Source organism: Ctenopharyngodon idella, chromosome 16, assembly GCF_019924925.1.
Source record: "Ctenopharyngodon idella isolate HZGC_01 chromosome 16, HZGC01, whole genome shotgun sequence".
Lineage (NCBI taxonomy): Eukaryota > Metazoa > Chordata > Actinopteri > Cypriniformes > Xenocyprididae > Ctenopharyngodon > Ctenopharyngodon idella.
This window is the reverse complement of record NC_067235.1, coordinates 17,731,400-17,754,505: the sequence shown is the minus strand read 5'-3', so window position 1 is coordinate 17,754,505 and position 23,106 is coordinate 17,731,400. Positions and strand designations below refer to the sequence as shown.

At 39.3% G+C, this 23,106-nt stretch overlaps 1 protein-coding gene across 3 annotated transcripts; it reads left to right on the top strand.

Moving 5' to 3' along the window:
• Positions 1 to 2,448: 2,448 nt before the first annotated feature.
• Positions 2,449 to 22,853, top strand: stk40 (serine/threonine kinase 40). Of its 3 annotated transcripts, XM_051865231.1 has the most exons (12): positions 3,482 to 3,702; positions 4,721 to 4,753; positions 6,366 to 6,492; positions 6,855 to 6,940; positions 8,170 to 8,313; positions 9,679 to 9,903; positions 10,818 to 10,870; positions 15,179 to 15,294; positions 17,427 to 17,571; positions 18,354 to 18,473; positions 18,707 to 18,791; positions 19,324 to 22,853. In XM_051865231.1, exons 2-12 carry the CDS (start codon positions 4,748 to 4,750, stop codon positions 19,540 to 19,542), a joined length of 1,326 nt encoding a protein of 441 aa, XP_051721191.1. In that variant the 5' UTR covers positions 3,482 to 3,702; positions 4,721 to 4,747; the 3' UTR covers positions 19,543 to 22,853. The 3 variants fall into 3 exon arrangements, with proteins under 3 accessions (XP_051721193.1, XP_051721192.1, XP_051721191.1); XM_051865233.1 differs by lacking the exons at positions 3,482 to 3,702; positions 4,721 to 4,753 and adding an exon at positions 2,449 to 2,655; XM_051865232.1 differs by lacking the exon at positions 4,721 to 4,753 and having other exon boundaries at positions 3,475 to 3,702.
• Positions 22,854 to 23,106: the final 253 nt, after the last annotated feature.

Genomic DNA, 23,106 nt, shown 5'->3' with positions numbered 1-23,106 from the left:
CAGGTAGCAATAAGAGGCCGGAAAAAGTTAAATGTACATATAAGGAACAGCTGGAGGACCAATTTGCAACTTATTAGGTCAATTGGCAACATGATTGGGTATAAAAAGAGCCTCTCAGAGTGGCAGTGTCTCTCAGAAGTCAAGATGGGCAGAGGATCACCAATTCCCCCAATGCTGCGGCGAAAAATAGTGGAGCAATATCAGAAAGGAGTTTCTCAGAGAAAAATTGCAAAGAGTTTGAAGTTATCATCATCTACAGTGCATAATATCATCCAAAGATTCAGAGAATCTGGAACAATCTCTGTGCGTAAGGGTCAAGGCCGGAAAACCATACTGGATGCCCGTGATCTTCGGGCCCTTAGACGGCACTGCATCACATACAGGAATGCTACTGTAATGGAAATCACAACATGGGCTCAGGAACACTTCCAGAAAACATTGTCGGTGAACACAATCCACCGTGCCATTCGCCGTTGCCGGCTAAATCTCTATAGGTCAAAAAAGAAGCCATATCTAAACATGATCCAGAAGCGAAGGCATTTTCTCTGGGCCAAGGCTCATTTAAAATGGACTGTGGCAAAGTGGAAAACTGTTCTGTGGTCAGACGAATCAAAATTTAAAGTTCTTTTTGGAAAACTGGGACGCCATGTCATCCAGACTAAAGAGGACAAGGACAACCCAAGTTGTTATCAGCGCTCAGTTCAGAAGCCTGCATCTCTGATGGTATGGGGTTGCATGAGTGCGTGTGGCATGGGCAGCTTACACATCTGGAAAGGCACCATCAATGCTGAAAGGTATATCCAAGTTTCAGGGAATATATATTCATCTCTTTCAGGGAAGACCTTGCATTTTCCAACATGACAATGCCAGACCACATACTGCATCAATTACAACATCATGGCTGCGTAGAAGAAGGATCCGAGTACTGAAATGGCCAGCCTGCAGTCCAGATCTTTCACCCATAGAAAACATTTGGCGCATCATATAGAGGAAGATGCGACAAAGAAGACCTAAGACAGTTGAACAATTAGAAGCCTGTATTAGACAAGAATGGGACAACATTCCTATTCCTAAACTTGAGCAACTTGTCTCCTCAGTCCCCAGACGTTTGCAGACTGTTATAAAAAGAAGAGGGGATGCCACACAGTGGTAAACATGGCCTTGTCCCAACTTTTTTTGAGATGTGTTGATGCCATGAAATTTAAAATCAACTTATTTTTCCCTTAAACTGTTACATTTTCTCAGTTTAAACATTTGACATGTCATCTATGTTGTATTCTGAATAAAATATTGAAATTTGAAACTTCCACATCATTGCATTCCTTTTTTATTCACAATTTGTACAGTGTCCCAACTTTTTTGGAATCGGGTTTGTAATAACAACATTTATTCATTTAAAGGGAAAGTTCACCCAAAAATGATGATTTTTTTTATCACTTACCCTCATGTTGTTCCAAACTTGTATGAGTTTCTTTCTTCTGTTTAAGAAGATACTGTAAAGAATGTTGGTAATCTAGCAGTTGACGGTAGCCATTGACTTCCATAGTAGGATACCGTCAACTGTCTGGTTATGAACATTCTTTAAAATATCTTATTTTGTGTTCAACAGACAAAAGAAACTCATGGAACAACATGAGGATGACTAAATGATGACAATTTTTATTTTTGTGACAACTATCCCTTTAAATCATTCCACCACATATAATTGCAAAATAATAATAATAATAATAAAGTAATAAAACAAATGAAATTAATCTGTATTTAATTCATAAATAAATAAAAAAAACAATGGCTTTCATATGTATTGACATGGGTGCATTCTAGTCAAACAAATATGAATAAAGTAAGACAAATGCGAATCATTTGAAAGAATCATTTAACAAATGAAAATCATTTGAAGGAATCATTTGGAGAAGTCTCAGATCTCAGTACACTAACTTTTGAGATATAAAAGCGAGCGATTCAAAATTTCTTGGAAATATTGTGAAAATAAAACGCATAAGAATCATACTTTTGGGAAACTGGTACAAGGTTCACATAATCCCTCCATGTTATAAAATTGCACACACACACATAAAGCACACACACAAAGCACCATTAAATTTTGCCTCAGAATTTGTTATTGTGCAGAGTAATATTTTTAAAATGACACAAATAACCATATTCTATTAAATGTTTTGTTATTCCAGTATAACAAGAGATGGTTATTTGAAGGAAAGTAAAGAACTACAGGTAATCACGCTAAGTCCAGACATTATGGTAAGGTTCGTGTCCTTGTGAAATTGTCCTTGCAATCTTTTTCAATACCACTGTTTCTTTATCAGACATGGGCACTAGTAAAGTATGATTCACAGTTTCCACCCCACACACCGTGGGTTGGCCAATGTTTAGCCACAGGCTTATAAAAGTGTTTCATGTGGTTTAAGGCAAAGGCCATGCTGAGTCAAGACAGGAAGACAGCACAGCCTTAAATCAGTTACTGCCCTTTAAAAACACTCTCTGTTTGACATGCAGTGCTGCACCAGCCCACCAAATTGAAACTTGCTGTTGTGGGTGAAGCTGGTTAGTTTTGGGGGATCTAAAATTGGATACGATCTTGAGGGTCTTGTGCATGCAAGAAACCCCCGGAGGTTTGCTGTACTCACGTGAACTGAGGTATATCATTATTTATCTATTAATTTACCCTTTAGCTTTGGTGTAATCCATGTGCCATGTTTATTTCACCTGGCACTGATTCTTGACATATGTCCCACAGCTTTATCTGCAGTTTCTTAAAGTGACATTTCTACTTTAAAATTTATCAAAGATAACCACTAGAATGTTCTTAACACAAACGCAACATTATATTTTATTGATATTCTTTACTTCAGCAAAATAATGGTATGACCTTTATAACCTTTAAAACCACCTGTCTGCAGTTCATATAATTCAATTTAGATATTAACAGGTCTACACATGCATATTTTAAAGAAGCATTACTGCTATGTCTGATAATTATGTTTATTTTTTGTAAATATAAGTGAATACAAATAAAAACAAACGTGCAAATAAATACAAACATGAGGAGGAATGGAAGAGTTTGCACAAAAACGGTCTGTAAAAACTCTGTGTTCATATTAATCCAAAATAATGTCTTACATGCATAAACATTGACAGTTTTGTAACTTGTTTTGTTCCAGTACTCAAGAATAAATGTGTCTATTTCGTTAGTACTGCTTCTGAGTGAGTTTTAATTACTTCATTCCTTGTATGGCGACGGATTTCCATCGTAATACATCAAATTATTATTTTATTCCACAAAACTGCACATTTATCAAAACTTGACTGGAGTTATGCAGTAGTACTCTACTGCTCGTTTACGTTTATATCATTCCAAACCAAGCGAAGAATGCCAATCTCAAGAACACACGTAAGGGGGCGGGAACTCCAAAGAACATTTTCTATTGGCCGCGACGCTCTGTCACTCACAGCATGTGCGTCATTTCCGTTGTCAGGTGGTGCTGCTATGGAAAGATGTGATCAGTTGTCCTAAGAAGGCTTTTCCCTCAAAACCTCTGTCGGTAATCGTGAAATTTCTCCAGTTCGCTTGAAACAAACCGCTTCGTGGTGGAGTGTAAATGTCGGTGCGTCCCTGCTGAACATTTAATCGGCCAGAAATGAGTGAGAATTAGTCTACGACAGAGGATTCCCTCGGCGGTTTTGGTAAGTTGTTAAATGGCCCGTCGGTCGGCTGAGGAGATTTTCAGTCTGTTAAAGGGACACGGTGAACTCACTGGCTTTGTGGTGTTTATCTCTCTCTTGAAATTCAGACTAACAAGCTTTTGCAACGGTCAAATTGTCGTCCGTTTAAATATGTTGAGGTATAGACTATACAAGCAAGAATACAAATAGAAAATAAGCTTTCTATTTAAGTTTCGCTTGCAAATGCTAAGACGAGTCAAATAGGCTCGTTCTTTTAATAAGTGCACGAGCTTTGTTTTCTTATACACACTTATTTAAGTCATTTATACTAGTGATTATTGTTGGGTTTTTTTAGTAGCTGCTTGACAGCGTTCGTCAGTGTACGCCGTGTACTCTGTTGTGATCACACTGCAGTGCTCCTGTCTCTATTCCCTCTGCTGTTGTTTAACTATAAATGGAAACATTAGTCACTTGTTTTTACACACCACAAATCTTAGACATCCATATATCAAAGAAAACGCGCATCTGATACGGGTTGCATCAAGCTGCCAGCCGGTGCTCGAAGGTTGCCAGGTTCTCAAGTTTGCATGCAGTGACAGCTAGTATATTTAGATCTAATAAAATATTAAAATGTTCTGCTACACTGTGGATCAGAGCGTTTAAGTCATGCAGGGATGATATTTCACTTCTCCAATGACTGTGATGTGTGCATAATGCCATAAGATGACCATACTCTATCCTTTCAATGCAATGCAGTATGAGTAATCTTTCATATAGCATGGTTTCATCATCATCAGCATGTTGTTGTTAAAGGCATAGTTCACCTAAAAAAAAAGATTCAGTCATTGTTTACTCACCTCATGTTGTTCCAAACGCATATGATTTTTTTATTTCTTCAGTGGAACACAAAAGGAGATGTTAAGCTGAATATTATACACTGACAACCTCGGTCACCATTCATTTTCATTACGTTTTTTCCATTCAATGAAAGTGAAAACTGGCTGAGACTGTCTAGTGTCTCCTTTTTTTTGTTCCACAGAAGAACGTCATCCAGGTTTGAAACAACATGAGGGTGAGTAAAAGACATACTTCCTGAGAATTTAATTTACTAGCGTTGAAATGGATTCAATATTGTGTCTTTGTATGCATATGTGCATCTTAGTGGCAGCGCATTCATGTTTGGCATGGCCTAAAATGATTGCAGATGGTTTAATACCAACCCATAGATTAATTCTTTTTCTTTCCGGTTGCAGGTCAGATTTTCAGTCTTGGCTGTGCCAAACACAGTCTTAGTGTTTTTAAGATGTCAGATCTCCAATAATGCATATTAAAAGGGTTGATGAGAAAGCAATCACGTCTCTCACCCCCGTCTGTCACATTGTCAACAGTCTGGGTTCAGAAAGACAAAAAGCTGCAAACGTGTAAAATGATCTGCGATTACAGCCAACTGTACCCCCTCCTACGTCCTCGAGACAAGCTGTGTGATCTGTTGCAGAATTACATTTGAATGTCTGTTTCATTCAAAATTACAATTCAACTAAGCTTATAGCTTAAATGTGACTTACAACTGTCTGGTGTAACTTTGAATTCTAAATTCGGGTGCCTTTTTGCATGTATTCGCTATTAAAGCACATTGATCGATATTTTATTACTGGGATTTCATGCCCAGTCTCTGTATTGTCCCTTAATTTAAACAGAGTTGAGATTGATTTTGAAGAGCTCAAGGGGCGCAGAACTGCCCGCGATGCTAAATGCGCTCCCCCACCCCGTGTTCGCATCGTGATATGATGTCTGGAGGCTGCGTGTGTCACGTTACCATTGGTGTCAAACAGCAGCATTTCATATTTCTGACAAATTGCTACCAGTGCAAACCTCAGGGCTTGTGTGAATCACACTAAATCCGTCTGTAGCACCACTTGCTTTTCTGTAGAACCACAGATACAATTGTCAGATTATACAAGAACCCTTTATCCAACAAAACAAGCAGGCCTCTTATGAAATAAATAAGTCTTTAACATAAATATTTGGCCATAATTATTGCACTTCATTGTGATATCTGAACATTTCTGCTTTCGAAACGTTCCCTGTTACAGACCGGTCAGTATGAAAATCTTGTAAAATGCTGATTACGTCACAGAGATTTGCAGATAAACCCATGCAGATTAAGGAACGGAAGGATTACAAATAGTGAAAGGGGGAAAACATGAGTTCAAGATTCTGGGTTATTTTAGTTAATTTAAGCTTGAGGATGGGTCTGCGGCACCATTTGTGAATGGGCTTCTATTGTCTATCACGGAAGTCACATCAACAGTTCACACCTGCTGCTAATTTTTGCTCATGCAAATGCATGTGGATCTGATGGGTTGTCATTCACACAAGGGCAGAGCTGTTAATGGCGTCAGACTGTTTTGAGGTGTCGGGGAGGGCATGACTTTTGCTAGATTTCCTTCCCCCACCTGTTATTTGCCCTCTTTATAACTCACACTTTTTGGGCACTGTACTGAAAGACCTCACTGGATTGGCTATTGTCCCTCAAGGCAAGAATGCAATGAATGATTGTCCTAGGGTTACATTGTTTGGGTGCGCTTGAGTTTTGTTTATAGTCGAGAAGCCACGGTTGCATGTCAGGTTGTTTTATCGATTTTATTGTATTGACACCGTCTCAATGTTTTTGGCTTTTTCAGATCTGCAGAATGTCCAAACGCCGTGCTTCGGAACGAGGGGCTGGAGAATCATCCGGCAGACCCAGCAAGCTCCTTTGTCCTGGGATATCTGGCAACAATGCTAAGAGAGCCGGTCCCTTTGTTTTAGGTAAGCCACCAAGGGTGAATCTTCAACGCTAGCCCAGCCCTGTCTTTTTGTGTTTCTGTGCAAGCAAGCGAAGGACTACGTTCAGAGGCCTCTGTTTGAAAAGAATTGCAGGAATGTTTTGGATTGACTGCTTCACTTCTGAATCCCCAGGACTTTCCCTGTATGTCACTATCACACTGCAGTCTTGCCTTTGAAATGCACCCGTCACAGTTGGAAATAGCAGTGTGACGTGGTAGTGCAGGGCGCTGTGATAAGAGTGTTTATGATTAGCTTCAAGGGAAATTGCTGTGCTGTGCTCTGCACTGACTGTACCTTTTGCGTCTGTTCACACTCCTTTTCTCTATCCCTCCCTATCTCTACAGGCCCACGGCTGGGAAACTCTCCTGTGCAGAGTATAGTGCAGTGTCTAGCCAGAAAAGATGGGACGGATGATTTCTACCAGCTAAAAGTGAGTACTCTTTTAGGCCTTGTTTACATGGTATTAACATCAAGTGGTCAGGTGTGACAGAGCACCATTTATATCTGGTCCCAAATTCATCTCTTGTGACTATTTGTGATCGGATTGCATTAAGTGGAGAAAGTTCTTGAGGGATACGGTCAAAAAACATTAGCGCAGGGTATCGATACAGATTTTCTGATTCAAGTTCAAAAGTTTAGTGTCCGTAAGATTTTTTTTTTTTTCTTCCTTGGATGCATTTATTTGATCAAAAATACAGTGAAAACTGTAATATTATGAAATATAAGCACATTTTAAAAACTCTTTTGTGTTTTAATTTGTTTTGAGAATCTAATTTATTACTGTAATGGCGCAATTTTTAGCAGCCCTTACTCCGGTGTCACATGATCCTTCAGAAATCATTCTGATATGGTGATTTGGTGCTCAATGAACATTTCTTATTATCAATGTTAAAAACCGTAGCTTATTGTTTTTGTGGAAATAAACTTTTCAGGACATTTTGATGAATAGAAAGCTCAAACAGCATTTATTTGTATTTTACGTCTTTGTTGCCACTTTTTATCAATTTATTGCTTTGCTTAATATAAGAGAAGAAGATCTTGATTAATGAGGTGAAAAAAATCTTCAAAAAATTTTTTTTTCATCCCTGTTTACATATGTTATGGGGGATTGGCTCAACAAAAATGGCTTTTAATACTAGATGTAAACTGTCTCATTCTGTATCACCTCACAAAAACCCTCCCATGTGATTCAAACATGTCCTGACCAGGGAAGTGAGACTGCTTCTGAACACAAAAGCCCCTGTGTGTCCAACTGTTGCATGAACCTTTGACCTGCCTCAACAAATCTCTACAACCCTGTCCAATTCATGACCGGCTCTGGTTCAGAGATGACCATCAAACCTTTTTGTTTATGGACCAGCCTGTTACTGGAGGGGCTTGAATGAAAGGTGCTTGTCAACCTGGAGTCTGATCTTTTGACCCTACTCTTCCTTGCCCCTGAGTCTAGTGTCTCTCAGATCGTTGTCCAGATGTGTTGAAGGACATGGGAGGGACTTATCTTTGTCTACTCTGTAGATAAAGCCTTTAATGGACCCTCTGTATTGCCTCAAGATCGTTGATAGCTTAGTATTCCATCACATTGAAGATAAGAGACCCCCAGGAAGATTTAGAACAGGATCTAGTGGCATGGTGTCTTCTTACCTTCGACCTTTGTTGTAGATTCTGACCCTGGAAGAACGTGGGGACACGGCTGGAGAGACACAAGAAGAAAGGCAAGGCAAAATGCTCCTGCATACAGAGTATTCTTTACTGTCACTGCTCTCCAACCAAGAAGGAGTGGTACACCATCACGGCCTCTTCCAGGTAAGACAATTAGGAGTAGCTCATGTGTAGAATGTGTCATTACAGTTTTTTAATGTTTATCAAGATACATTATTTGTGCAGCTGCTGGAATTGTTTGCTGTCTTGTACATCAGGGGTGGGGAAAAAGTGATTCACTGATGCATCATGATTCTTTCTCAAATGGTTCTGCTTGGAGCCACATTAATATTATTTATTAATTATATATTAATCATTGTTAAATTTAGCATCATGCATTTACATAGGGTTGAGCGATGTCTACCAAATTGGCATCAGACGTTGTCTACAGGGAAACATCACGATGCCCGCTCAACATCATGATGTCTGTCAGCCATCGGCGATGGACGATGGCATCGTCTATCTCGGCCCAACCCTACATTTACGCAGGACAAAATGAATCACACAATTAAAAATTTATCATTCATCCACAGAAAACGTGCTGATTAATCACAAAATTAACTGTTTTGCTCTAATGGTGCATTTCATTTTTTCAGAGCTAAACCATGTCTTCTATTTTATATCTTTTTTTTTTTTTTTTGTTCTATTTCTATTGTTGGATAAGAGTACACAGTCTGCCTTGACTCAACAAAGATTTGTTTTTTGAAATTTGAAATGCATCAACTTGTTTTGGAATCTGGCTGTGGCTCTTTGAATCAAAATTGAATCGATTTGAGACACTTAAAGATTCCCTCCCCTTCTCTACGTCCTCAGTCTCACAGCTTAATTTGTTCCTTCAGTTGTTTTCATTTTCATCACAAAGTGCTCGCAGTGACTCACCACTTACTTTCTCTTTGAGATGCTTTTTTTTTTTTTCTTCCCTCCCTCTCTTGCGTCGGCTTTTAACTATATCATAGACCTCTCCTTTCTTCCCCGGTGGAAATTGTCTGCAGAACAAGCCGTACTGTGCTGTCAGGGCCATTCATTGAAGCTTGCAGTATTGATTGGTTTATTATAGCTTGTCTCTAGAGTGGGCCAGTTAATTATGGATCGCCTCTTGTGTTCGGAGGCGCGGTCATTGAAAACACAAACCACACTGCCGATCGATTTGTGGCCCTCGTTTGACCCCGGTCTCAGGTGACCAAAGGAGGGCTTTCATCATTCAAGCTGTTGCACATGGCGAGTCATACAGGAGAATCACTGCTTTTCTTTTTTGTACCACCAGTCCATTAGCGTCGTCTTGTACTTGAAACACTATATTTTCTTCTCCGCTCCATTCAAAAGCTTAATGGTGTGGTTATGTATCCGTTTTCTTTGTTAGACACTGTTAAATGCACTGCTGGGTTGGCCGAGGTAAAGTCTTTTATGCTGTCCCTGCAATTATTGTCTGTGCAAAACTTTTCTAACGCATTATCTCTTTCTCCGTCTCAGGACCGTTCCTGTGAGATTGTCGAGGACATGGAGGCCAACAAAGTGCGGAAGATGAAGAGACGAATCTGTCTGGTGCTCGACTGCCTCTGTGCCCACGACTTCAGCGACAAGACTGCCGACCTCATCAACCTGCAGCATTATGTCATCAAAGAGAAGCGATTGAGCGAGCGCGAGGCCATCGTTATCTTCTATGATGTAGTGAGAGTAGTGGAGGCGTTACATAAGGTGAGCTGCCATGGTGAAATGGTTTTAAAGCCAATACGAAATCAAAATTGACAACATTTCTATTTTTCGTTTCAAGTTTTTCATCTGATTTTTTTTTTTTTTTTTTTTCAGTTTTTTTCAATTAGCAAAAATGATATTTAGTTTCAGTATCAGTTATAACTAGTGCTGTCAAAATTGGTGCGTTAATGCATGCCCATTTTGTTGAGTATCCTCATAAGAGCACTCTTAAATGAGTTAAATAACGTCTTAAATGAACTTAAAGGGTTGTGAGAAAATGAGATGCGTGTCAGATCCGCATCATGTTCAGCATCGGCAGGTCTTAAAGTCACAGCAGCCTAATAAACCAGTTGCTGTGATGTCATTAATGTTGATCAAATAACAAAGGTAACAGAGAAAATTGTAGCTTTAACGTGTAACGTGTTTGACAACTTCAATAATTTCTTTGTTTCCTGTTAGACAGGTAGGAAGGCCACAGGTAAATTACATTTATTATAATGGGTTTGTGTGAAGATTGTTTTAAGTTCACCTAAATTAAGTTTTTTTTTTTTTTTTTTTTTTTTTAAGACTATGCGATTAATAATGATTAATTACAGAAAAAAAAAACTGCGATTAATTGGTAAAAAAAATTTTTAATTGATTGACAGCACTAGTTATAACTTGATTGCAATGCCAGTCACATTGGATTCTCTTTATTTTATTTTTATTTTTTAACTCTATTTTTTATTTTTTTTTAAATGTTAGTTTGTTTTTTGGGAAGCTTGTCATATTGCAGAAGTAAAATGATTACACATGCCATTTTACGTTGATTTTTCTGTAATATACTGCTATGGTGATTGTCAGTTTGCATGCTCACCAAAGTGTAGCTCACATCTTCAGGTATATATTGTAACTGTATACTGTTCTTACCATTGTAGAAGAACATCGTGCATAGAGACTTGAAGCTTGGAAACATGGTGCTTAATAAACGGTAAGACGTCTTTCCTCTTCCTTTTACCTGCTGTGCTAGTGGAGTTTTCTGTGCGCTCAGCTCTCTGTTGGGGTTTCATGGAGCACCGTCTGGCCTCATTGACCCGTCTCCTCTTGAGCTCTTAGTGAGAGTGTGATTCATCCCCACAGGCTGAAGAGGGAGGGGAGGGAGCAGTGGGAATCTATCCCAGTTAAAACGAACAGGCATGGAACGTGCCCCTGGTTCATTCCCTGGAAAAAAGGAGAGGGTGATGGAGCCAGGGAAGGGGGGTAAAACCGCACATGCTGGCTTGAAGGCATCTGAGGTCGGCAAGCATTGTGAATCAGATAGGTTTAGCGGAATTCCCAATCCCTCATCCATAAAGACCCTCTCCAAACACCATATGTGCTGCGTGCATGTGTGTTTCTGCTGTGTGTGTGGAAAGGGAAGGCTTCTAAACACAGTTCTGTTGTCTCTGCCATTTCAAATGTCCTGAGGAACAAGAGAGTTACTGACTAATTGAAAATCCTCAGTTCTGCCTGTCACATTTGCCAGCATGTGCTGCTCGCCACTGAGTTCTCGCATATTGTAGCTCGGTCACATAAGTGCCCAGCTTGTCTAATTACGAAACCCGTCACACCATATAAGCTCAGTGGCATTTGTAGAGAGAGGAGGACTAGGGCTGGTTTCTTTCATTTTCTCCTCTTCCTTGTCTCTTTACAGGCAACTGTACTTCTTGTGTCCTGGTTGGTTGAATTGATGGTATGCATTATGCAGCATTTTTTCGCCATTAACCGCTTCAAGCCCACAGGAAACAAAGCCCTCTGTTTTATTATCTAAAAATACTTCCAACTTAAGGTGTACTCACACTAGGCGATCTGAACTGTGCCCGAGCGTGTTTAGCCCCAAAGTCTGGTTCGTTTGACTAGTGTGATCACTCCGACGGTTCATTTAACCGTCCCTGGCCCTCTTGAAATGGTTCAGTTGGGCTCGGTGTGCATATAGTGTAATTGCTAACAATGCTGGAGCACAGAACAGCTACTACTTTTGTGTGCGCTATTGTCGTCATTACGACAGCAAACCTCTTCTATAACTACTTGGACAGTGCACTTTTAAATTTAATTTAACTAAATCAAGTATATTTAGGTTTATAACAGGTCTGGTTCTCACTCTATTGATAAACAGGAATTGTAGTTGGCGAGTAAAGCTGCAAATTCCTCCATCAATGTGAGCTGCGTCCATAATATTCTTCTGATACGTGCAGCACAATCAAGTGATAATCGCTGCGCAGCATAAATGAAAAATCTATTAGGCGGTCTATTAGCGCAAGTGCTTTTCTTCCGTTTTTTTTTTTCAAAACAAAAAGTTGCATCATAAATTACGCAAGCATTCTCCGGCCAGGGCACGGTACAAGGCAACCGTGCCTAGCGTGAGTACACCCTTATACTACCTTTCAAAAGTTTTTTTTTTTTTTTTAAGAAATAAGCAAGGATGCATTAAATTGATCAAAAGTGACCATAAAGACTTTTACGTTGTAAAAAAAAAAACCCTTATCAACACCAAAATAAATTGCTTTTTTAAATCTACCAAGATGCAAGCTTTTTTTTTTTTTTTTTTTTTTTTTTTAACTACCAAGATGCAATTATAAATATTCTCAGAAGAGTTGGAGAGTTATGAAATATGAACATTGAGTAACACGTGAGTTTTCATTTATGCATTGGTGCTTTTTTTTATTTCCTTTTTTTTTTCTCGTCTTAATATCTTGCATGTGCCATTGTTGAGTCAAGCATTTAAGCCTTTTCCATGGGTGTCAATTAAAAAGACCAGTATTGCATTGCTGAACGGCAAAATAAAACATCCACACGTATGCACACTCGTCACTGGACCCTATGGTGATGAAACCGAGCAGTCTGGTCTGTCTGCTTCAGTTCAGCAAGAGAGCAGAACACTGTGTCCCAGCTGGAGATAATACAGCCCTCTGCCAAAGGATTCATAGCTCAGAGCTGAGTCACACTCATGTAACGCTGGCAGACCTCTCTCTCTCCCCCCTCTCTCGCTTTTTCACTCTCCAAATACCCTTCTGATCCTACTGTCTGTGTGACCCTGCCCAGCCGGCAGACTGTTGGATTTGGGTGGAATGGAAAGTACTCAGTATTAGTCATAAATGGTCCATGACATGATACTTGTGCCTTCAAAAATGACTGTTGAATCTGGTTCTGACATATAATATCTGTGGAGCTTTCTGCATCTCTCCAGAATCAACCTGGGAAGGCTTTGTTTATCATCAGCATCTTGTCAATAACTGCCATGTAGTGCAGAAGCTTCTCTCACATTCCACAAGCATTTGTTGCCATCATTTCATACCTCTTTTTCCCTCCTTCACAGCTTACACACTCCGCTCTTCAGGGAGCACCATATGGCTGTCACCATCAAGACTCTATAAAAATGAACAAATTGCCTGATCTGCACATTTGCTTTCACTATTAGCTTTGTTCCTCTTACAGCACAGATTGCCCAAGCAAAGGAACTCCAATACCAAACAATTGCATCAAAATCCCACATTAACCTCACCCAGTAGAGGCAGTTCTGACCGGATTTCAACATCGAGACTTCCTCTTGCGCTTAAACCATTTAACTTTTCCCATCAACAGGGGCTAATTTTAGTAGCACTGAGAAACCGGGAGGCTTCTGGTCTCTTCACTTGAGCAGGAAGAGGAGAATGAGCAATAAGAATGTCCTGAGGAGAAACACTTGCTGAGTTTTTTTCTTCTGGGAATCAAAGCAGTTAAAACAGTCATGATGAAACCAGATAAAAGCTTCCATTTAGGCTAAACTATTATGAAGATTAAAACTAGCAGGAAATGCCGCATGTAAAGAACGACCAATTTGCGACATTTAGGAGCAGGTCATTTAAAAAAAAATATTGACACCACGAGAAATTGCCGTGCAAAAATGACGTAGTCATCTCCATGCAACGCAAAACTATTTTATGTATTCAAATGCTTTAAAACGCACATGTCGACGAGTGTGATCTATCTGGATCTTAGTGGATCCAGTTTATAAAAATACTGTTGCATTTGATTTATTTGATTTATTTAAATTGACTAATTATACACCATTAAACATATACTGAATTTAAAAACTAACTGGTACAGATGCTGTGAAGAATGGATAGCGTTTTTTTCCACATAGTCCATTGTGACTAATTTGTTTTCACTTATAATCTAATTTAATGATGACCCTCCTTTTTAAATGAAGATAGTAATCAGCCTTAAACCAGTAAGAAATTCTTCTGGGAAAAACAAAGCTTCTGAAACGAGCCTGTTTGTAACTGTTAGGCGTAAGTGTGACAGTCACTTTCAGGGTGTGAAAGTGAGAGCGTAACTGGGGAAGCATGGGAAAAGAGGATGTGGCTGAGAGATGTAGATGTTTTTTTTCAGAGTTTGTTTGTTTTTTTTGTTTTTTTGATTGAAGGGAGATTACAGCTGTTGACTGTGTGAATTCTCACATTGGAGGGCCCTCAGTTGAGCTCCGTCAGCTGATGCGTTAGTTTTCCTCATTGTAAATGTGAATGCATTTTTTGCATGAAAGAGTTTCTGTGTATGTTGGTGTGCTTGTTTTCATTGCATGCCTGTCACTGAAAAAGTGCTGTTCTTTCCTTTCTGAGGTACAAAGATTAGTCATCCCTGAGCTTGTGAGAAGCCACAGGTGACTCACTTGTTTGTCAAGTGCAGTCACGGTGTGTTCTGTCATGTTGGGTTCTGCTTTCTGGAAAGGCAGAATGGCTCCCTGCCACAGATTAGATTTAATGACATAGACAGAAATATCAGAGGCATGTATGCACAGATACAAACACGACTCACCTAACAACAGTTAGTGTTTTATTTTGATAAGGGTATATAGTGTAAAAATGTGTGCGTTTTTATGTATATGTGTGTATTCCACTCTAATCCAGACAGCAGAAATGAATTGAATACAGGAATTTGGGGTGATTCTTTGAGTGTGAATCTAAAAACTTAAATATGTTTGAATCAGATTGCAATACAAAATTCAATTTTTTATTTTATTTTATTTTAGCATAGAGAATTTATGCCTTTTCTTTAATACAAAAGAAGTTGTCATGTAATGAAAATGTTACGGTGCAGTGAAACTTAATATCATTTTGTCTTTTTTCCCTTTTGATTTTGTGGTAAATTATGACCTGGACTTGTTTACATAGACACATATCATAGACTTCACAAGAAGTCTTGTTAATAAACAGAGCAACTTGATGCGGGAATTCATGGTTGTTTTTTGACGTCATCGGTATGTTGTGTTTGTGTGTTGCAGGACCCATCGGATCACCATCACAAACTTTTGCCTTGGCAAGCATTTGGTGAGTGAGGAAGATCTGTTAAAGGACCAGCGAGGCAGTCCAGCCTACATCAGCCCAGATGTCCTAAGTGGTGAGAATCTAGCTTCTCTGCGTGAGCGTGTGTGTGTGTTTATGTGTGTGACTCACATGACTCACCCTCCATGTCACCAGTGTAATCAAAACTCATAAACCCAACCACCTACACGGCCCTAATCAGGACAGCAGTCACAAACCGTCAGCGTAGATGAGCAATAGTTACATTTATTGAAGTCATTATTTGTGTTGTGTGCCGCAAGACGTGACCTGTTGGCTCATCAACGACTCGATACCAAAACTCTTCCTTAAGCTTGTTGTCATGGCCTCGGGCAGATCTCAGCAGCGCAATGGATAAAATTAACAGCGGTCATATCACAAGGTTTATCTTTCCAAACAATCTCTCTTTCTGTGCGGAACTGAAGTTCACTCAAGTGATATAATTCCAGTACGTGGGACTCACTGTTTATCTTGTGTGTCAAACATTTATGTAGCCAAATGAGGTATATGTATGTTTATAGGTATAGGTACATTTATGTAGTCAAAAGAGGAAATATTTGGACTTTTTTAGTTTCTAAAAACACGTGTACAGAAATACTTATGGTGGATATTTATAGAGCATTGTGCGTTTGCACCGTTCAGCTTCATTGTAAGTACATAACTGTCAGCACATTTGTATTGTTTTTCACAATCTTAAAAGTGGCTAGTCAATATTGTTTTTGGAGGTTAAAAAAAAAAAAAAAAAATCGGTGTGTTACAGATGCTGTCAATAGTTTCGCTTATATTTTATATTTAGCTTATAATATAAAATATTCAGGAGTCTTCAGCAAGTCAAATATTGAAAGTTACTTTCAAGCCAAAAAAGCTTAAACTAGAAGCTAACATTTCAGCTGAATATCTCGTTGTCCTTCCCACAATAAAATGTATCAAGTACAATTAAAATGAAATGTAATTATATTAATCTCTTTGGTTCTTTACATTGCATAACAAATTTGCAATGAAACAATTTATAAAGTATGTAAACGCATTCATATAGTTTCAAAAACCTGTGCATTAAGGCTTTTGTCTATTCCAAAAGGAGGGTTGCCTCCTGAGATACTTAGTTTTTTGCCTAATTCAAAGACTGCATCAGACATTTATAATTTAAGTACACGTATAATTCATTCAATTCTGAAATGTCAAATGTTTAAAATTACTATTTTATCCAAAATTAGTGTACTATGTACATTTATGTCCCATGAACTGCGTGTGCAGTGTGCTATTTGTATGAAAAGTTGAAAATCTCTGCTTTCAAATCTTTTTCGTTTCGTTGATGCACTAGCAAAAATATCCGACAACACGACCTTTCCAAAACTGTCTTTCATGTGTTTTCGGGGTTTTTCCGAGATCTCTGTGGATGTAGGCTCTGGTTAGATGGTGCATTCCGAGCATGCATGTTAAATAGAGGTGCAGTCGAGCTCTTGTTTGTGGTCTCCATTCACAGTAAAATGACAAAGAAACCAGGAGTAAATCAGCCAAATATGACAGCAGAACAAAGGGAGAGCTGCCTCAGTGAGTCATCACAATGAGTCATGCAGAGAGGAACTACTCTTCCTGCTCTCTCTCCCTCTCTCTCTCTCTCTCTCTCTCTCTCTTCCTCTCACTGTTTTTCCATCGCTCACTCTCTCTCCTTTACCTCTCTTTCGCTTTCTCATGTGTAGGGTCAAAGTAGAAAGAGAGAATGTGTACCTTACAGAAAAATATAGCATGCAAATCAAGCTGTTTACCAAACAGAAACGTACCCAATTAACCCCTCTTTTAAAACAAGCTCCCATGACTCATTTGTACTGTTCATGGATGTTGTTTTGTTCTGTTGCCCATTTATGGTGGTAAACAAACCAGCATGGTGAGTGTGAATAGGTTTTGGGGGACTATAAAGATGTGTATATATATGCTGTGCTTTATTAAAAAAGAAAAGAAAAAAGAATGCTATGTTATGATTTAATGTTCTTAAGTTAGCTCATTACCTGATGAACAAGTTCCTTTCAGTTAAATGAGTCATGAAATTTGATACTGCACAAATATTTTTGCATTCGTATCTATGTACTTGTGTAGCATTTGTTACTGTTCCAAGAGAAAGGTCCAGTCTGACTGAATAAGCAAACTGTTGTAGAGCTGCCTGCTGAAATTTTACTTTGTGTTTCCATGTAGGTCGGCCATACCGCGGTAAACCCAGTGATATGTGGGCGCTCGGTGTGGTGCTGTTCACCATGCTCTATGGCCAGTTCCCGTTCTATGACAGTATACCTCAAGAGCTCTTCCGCAAGATCAAAGCAGCAGAGTACTCCATCCCTGAGTGAGTCTCTCCATTATCTCTGTGCTTTGATATGAATCAAATGTGTTTAAACATGTTAATTAGCAAATATTGTGTTGGCCCTTGTTTAAAAGAATAGTTTACTCAATTAGTGTTGTCAAAAGTACCGACTTCGATACCAAGTCGGTACTGAAATTTTAAAAAATGTGACTCTGAGCACTGTTGAGCGGATTCGTAAAAACTTCTGATTGGCCATTGTGTTCATGCGCTCAACATATTTGTATGTGTTTGGCTACAATGATCAACGCTTCAAAAACTTGTTGTAAATGCACATCAATGATGCTCTTTACCGAGAGCTTACACAGGTAAATCGTCCGGTCCGCTGATAGATGCCTGCTTTCAAACACTCCCGCTTTGATATTCAAACACTTCCGTGTGCTTTCAAACGCTCCCGGCATTGATCATTGTAGCCAATCACAGACATATCTGATGAGCACCTGAACACAATGGCCAATCAGAGGCGTTTACAAAACCGCTCAACTGCACTCAAAGCGTCTTGGTATTGAAGTCTGTACTTTTGACAACACTACTCTCAATAATGAGTGTATCAAATTTTTGATACTTTTTATGGTGCTTTTGCACCCTTGAAATCACCAATACATTGTTAAAAATTTGTTTGCGTTCCATAGAAGGAAGTCATGCAGGTTTGGAACTTTGAACTTATTTATTTATGTTTTTTTTTTGGTGAACTATTCCTTTAAATGAAAGCTGTGAAATGGTAATGGAAATGCTTATGAGTCTTTGTGCCTGTTTTGTTTGTGCAGGGATGGGCGGGTATCAGAAAGTACGGTGTGTTTGATCAGGAAGCTTCTGGTGCTCGACCCCCAGCAGAGACTCACTGCCACCGAGGTGCTCGAGTCTCTGAGCGCCATCATTGCATCCTGGTGCGTCTCATCTGATCTCAGCTTTATTTTTAGCCAAGAGTTCTTTTCAGAGTTCACATAACTTCTTAGGAATTCATGTGATGGAGTGATGTCATCTTGGGTCAGCAATGTTGTCTCACCACATTTTTGCAATCCAGTGCAGTTTTCAATGATGCATTTAAAGGTCCCTTGGCTATACATCTGAAAATTCCCATTTGTCATTGAAAGATTTATTTATTTTTTTCTTTAAACAGGCAATCTGTGTCCTCGCTGAGTGGCCCTCTACAAGTGGTGCCAGACATAGACGATCAGCTTAACCACCCCGAACATCTTCAGGAGGTCAGTACCACTCGTGGGAGTTACAAGTGTATTGAAGTTTAAGGGTGAAGGGCCTTTTTTATGAAACAAAAGTGCCACAGGTTGACTTAAAATTATTTAAAATAAAATATATTATTATTAATAAAACAATCTAAAAAAATCTAACTGATTATATATTATAATTACATATTAATTATAATTTATTTATGAACTGATTTTACTTGTGTCTTATAAATAAGGGCCAAAATGTATAGTGCCTCTGGTAGCAGTGAATGAAATGGTAAAATACATATTTTCAAACAGGTTTAGTGAACACAAACTCTTCCAATGGTCAGACAAACTGATAGTTTCACCCTAAACTCACACCATTCCTTGGTTTGCTCTGCTTGAGAATCCTGCCAACCTGACAATGTTTTGAAAGTGGCAGTGTTTCAGCCAACCAGTGGCTTGCTTGCAGTTGTCTGTGCTTAAGCTGGAATTGATGATAATAATAGAAACTCTTTAAACAGCATTACTGTGATGAGGTTCTTACTGGCTCTTATTATATCCTCAGGCGAAAGTAACAGAAGAGTCGTCTCAGTACGAATTTGAGAACTACATGAGGCAACAGCTCTTGTTGGCAGAAGAGAAGAACACTATCCACGAGACCAAGAACTTCCTCAGCAAGAGGCATTTCGGTAACGTCCCTCCGGTGAGGCGCCTCGGCCACGACGCTCAGCCCATTAGTCCTCTGGATGCCGCAATACTGGCCCAGCGCTTCCTCCGGAAGTAGCACCGCCTTTCTGTCCACGGGCGAGGGTCACCGGGAATGGAGCGAGCCTCGGAACTAGGCGCACACTTGTATGTACGTTTGCGTGTGAGAGTGTATGTGTGCGCGTTTCTGAGCACACAGCGCGAGTCTGGCAGACACAAACAAGGGCCAAGGAACAGCTCAGTGCTCTGTTGCTCCATTCATCGACACAGGACACAGACTCTGCCTATGGGTGGCACACAGGTCTAATGAGACTCCAACACCACCTCCACCATGCCAATCCTTGCCCAAATCTGACACACACACACACACACACACACACACACACACACACACACACACACACACACACACACACACACACACACACACACACACATTTTCAGCAATACCCCAACAGAATCATGTAGCAGATCACACACAACCACCCCTCCCCACCCACCTCTCCCCCAGCACTTTCTACAGAAACGCCTCGGATCACACGATCAACCCTTTCGTTCTGTTCCCCTCAACCAGTTTGTCTGTTCCGCTCCCATCTGTATCTATGACTGCAAATCTACCTCTTACCATTTTTCTATCTCTCTATTTCCTTCTTTCTTGGTCAGTTTTTAACAATGCTCTCCGTTCTAATGAAAGCAGGACTCCTTATGTTGAGGGGGAGACAAGCACAGGCTCAAGAGCATTAGCATTGTGGTTGTGTAACTATTCTGTGTCAAAACCAGTGATTTTCCTCAATCTAAATAAGCTTTTTTCCATCCTCTCCTACAAAAAAACGGTAGCATTTTAAGTAAGATTATTCTCTTTTTTGCCATTGAAGATGTTAAGTATCACAAGTTAGAAAGCTAATAACCTCATATTACTGAAATCATAGCAGCGCATGTTTCTCGTTTCTCTATTTGATTGGGTTTCTGTTGGCAGCTAGCATCTGTGTCTAGATGCGTACAACCAAAAGCTTAACTTGGCATCCAAACCAGCTGATATGGTACGTTACTCTCCCCTCTTGCTTTCGTCCAATCAGAAGGCAGCAGAAAGCTCAAGGCTACCATTTCCTGTGCATTCGCCCAATCGTAAACAGAAATGTATATTTAATCATGTGATATGCCACTGCAACGGACTCTCGAAAGCTGAGCTGGGTGGTACTATCATGGATTTTGGTGTGTATCACATAGGGACTTGTTGCGGGGCTGTGCTTGGAAAAAGATGAGGTATGGGACAGCTGGTGATGGGATGAAACTGTCAGGAAGCAGGGCGGCTGAGCCGGCAGTCATGCGGAAGTCTAAGCCAAGATAAGCCCCGTAAGCACAGCCCTTAAGCCCTCCTTTCCTTTTGTGTCCCTCAGTCTAGAGCGCTCACCCTCTGATAGCATGCCAAGCCATCAAAGTGCATCTTCTGCCATGTCCTCTATCTCCGGTGCTTTCGTTCCCCACACAGATTTCAGCTGCAGCTCAGGGATCGAGGATTGGCCGCTAGGGAACGTTTTTGGCCACAGTGATACAAAGAAACCCGTTGCATAGGGGACAGTTTTGTTTTTTAATTTTATTCCCTCACCTATCCCTCATTTCCATGTATGGTTATTAAATATTTCAAGCTCATCAGGAAGGAAATGCCATCAAACTCACTCCTCTTAATCTGTTTCTTTTGTGAGAATATTGCAAGGAAACAGATTCTTAATCTCATTTGACTTTTCCAATCCCATTTAAGCTACCCCATTTGTATAAAGCATAACTGTGGGATATCTTGCCTTAGATTATCGACAGATTCTCAATTCAACAATGAGCAGTGAATATGTACTTTTGATGCTAGAATATATCTTAGTATACTAGGCGGTTGGCTTGCATGGACCTGTGGCTTAGTTTGCAATGCCTTTATGTCTGGCTCCACTCATGTCATTATAGATGAAAAGGTCATTCAGTACTGTAGGTCGCTGAGCTCATGACTAGCAGCTTGGCTCGTCCTTTTTAATCTCCACTTTAATTTCCTCTCTCAAAGACATACAGCCTGGTAGTACTTTCTTACCTTTCTGTTTTCCTTTTAATTTATTTGCTGTTTTAATTAATCTGCCATAGTAAATGTAGAGATCATATATCACTCGAAAGCATTGCTGTGATCTCTCACGTTTTTTTTCCTTCTATCTTCAGTGAAGGTTTTGTTTTATTGACTCTTTCCTTCTTCTTTTTTTCTTTTTTTTTTTTTAAATTCTTGAATAATTATTGCAACAATCCTGTCGGTATATTAAGCTACACTAATTAGGAGACTGACTTTGCATAGCTCTATTTTAAGTCAATGTGCACATTAGCATGACATGTAGAATCGATGTAGAGTTTATCTTGCGAGGTAAGGATGATACCGCACTCTGGCCAGTGTGAAAGACATCGTAATGACGAATGGGCGTCAGTAGTGCAAAACCCCAGTACAGGGTATTATTATTTTGAAGAATCGCACCAATGTTTCCACACAAGCCACCTTTTGAAAGCATTAGTTTTTCCCACCTCAATGTGAATATATTTGGTTATAAAGCAGTATTGTAGTGGATAATATGTGTGAGTATAAGGAGAGGAACTATTTGTGAACAAATCAAAGTCCTTTCCTTAGATACAAAAAGGAGTGCCTCAAGGCTATATCCTAGGTCCACATTGAGTTCTCACAAAAGCCATTATATCATAGCAAATCGGTATGGTTGCAATATGACTGCTGTTGATGTGGATGTTTAGTCTGTACTAAAATCCTAGATTAAAGAAATTAGTAAATATTTCTGTTTAATATGCCCCCTACCTAAGTGACTGCAAACAGTGCCCCCCCTTGCATAGACAGTTTTGTGATGTCCAAATTCTGTCTGCAGCATGAGAAGTGTACTTTGTTGAGCTCTGTATACAGTTTAAAAGCAATTAGTGCATGATTCTAATTAGCAAGACGTGCCACAAGATGCAGCAGAAATTGGAGTGGATGTGGGTGTTTTGCAAATGATAACTACAAAAACACAAAGACAGTGCAAGGGAAGATACTGAACATTAAATTTGACTTTGAATTTCTTTTCTTTTTTTGGCCACTTTGTGCAGATGTTTCATAAATTGGGAGATTTCTCTTTAGAGTTGTTACTTTTTTTGCATCTTTTACTAAAACTGGAAAATCTAAATCTGATGTTAAACAAAACATGATGAAACTTGTCAAAAGCCTGAACGTTTGATGTTGTAAGCTGCTTGGTTAGAATGGTGTCAAAGAAAAAAAAAACTGGGTAATTGTACAGAGATGAAAAACAAATTTGTATAAAAGACATATTTTTGTACTTCATCAAATCTCTACATGCATGTCAGCAATAAAATTTGATATGGAAATCTTTGTCTCTCTGTAGTTGAAGTGTAATAGTTTTTTATTTTTAATTAATTTTTTTGGTGTGCATTTAATTATTTTTTTTTTTTTTTGTATACAATGCATCTCTTTAGTAATAACAGTATTAGACTTTGTTCCATTGAAATAATCACTTTTAGTTTTTATTCATTTTAATTCCTTCTCAATATCTTATTTCAGGTGAAGTTCTCAGCATGTTTTTTGACAGTCTGAGAGCAAAAAGCTCACAACTGCATTTTC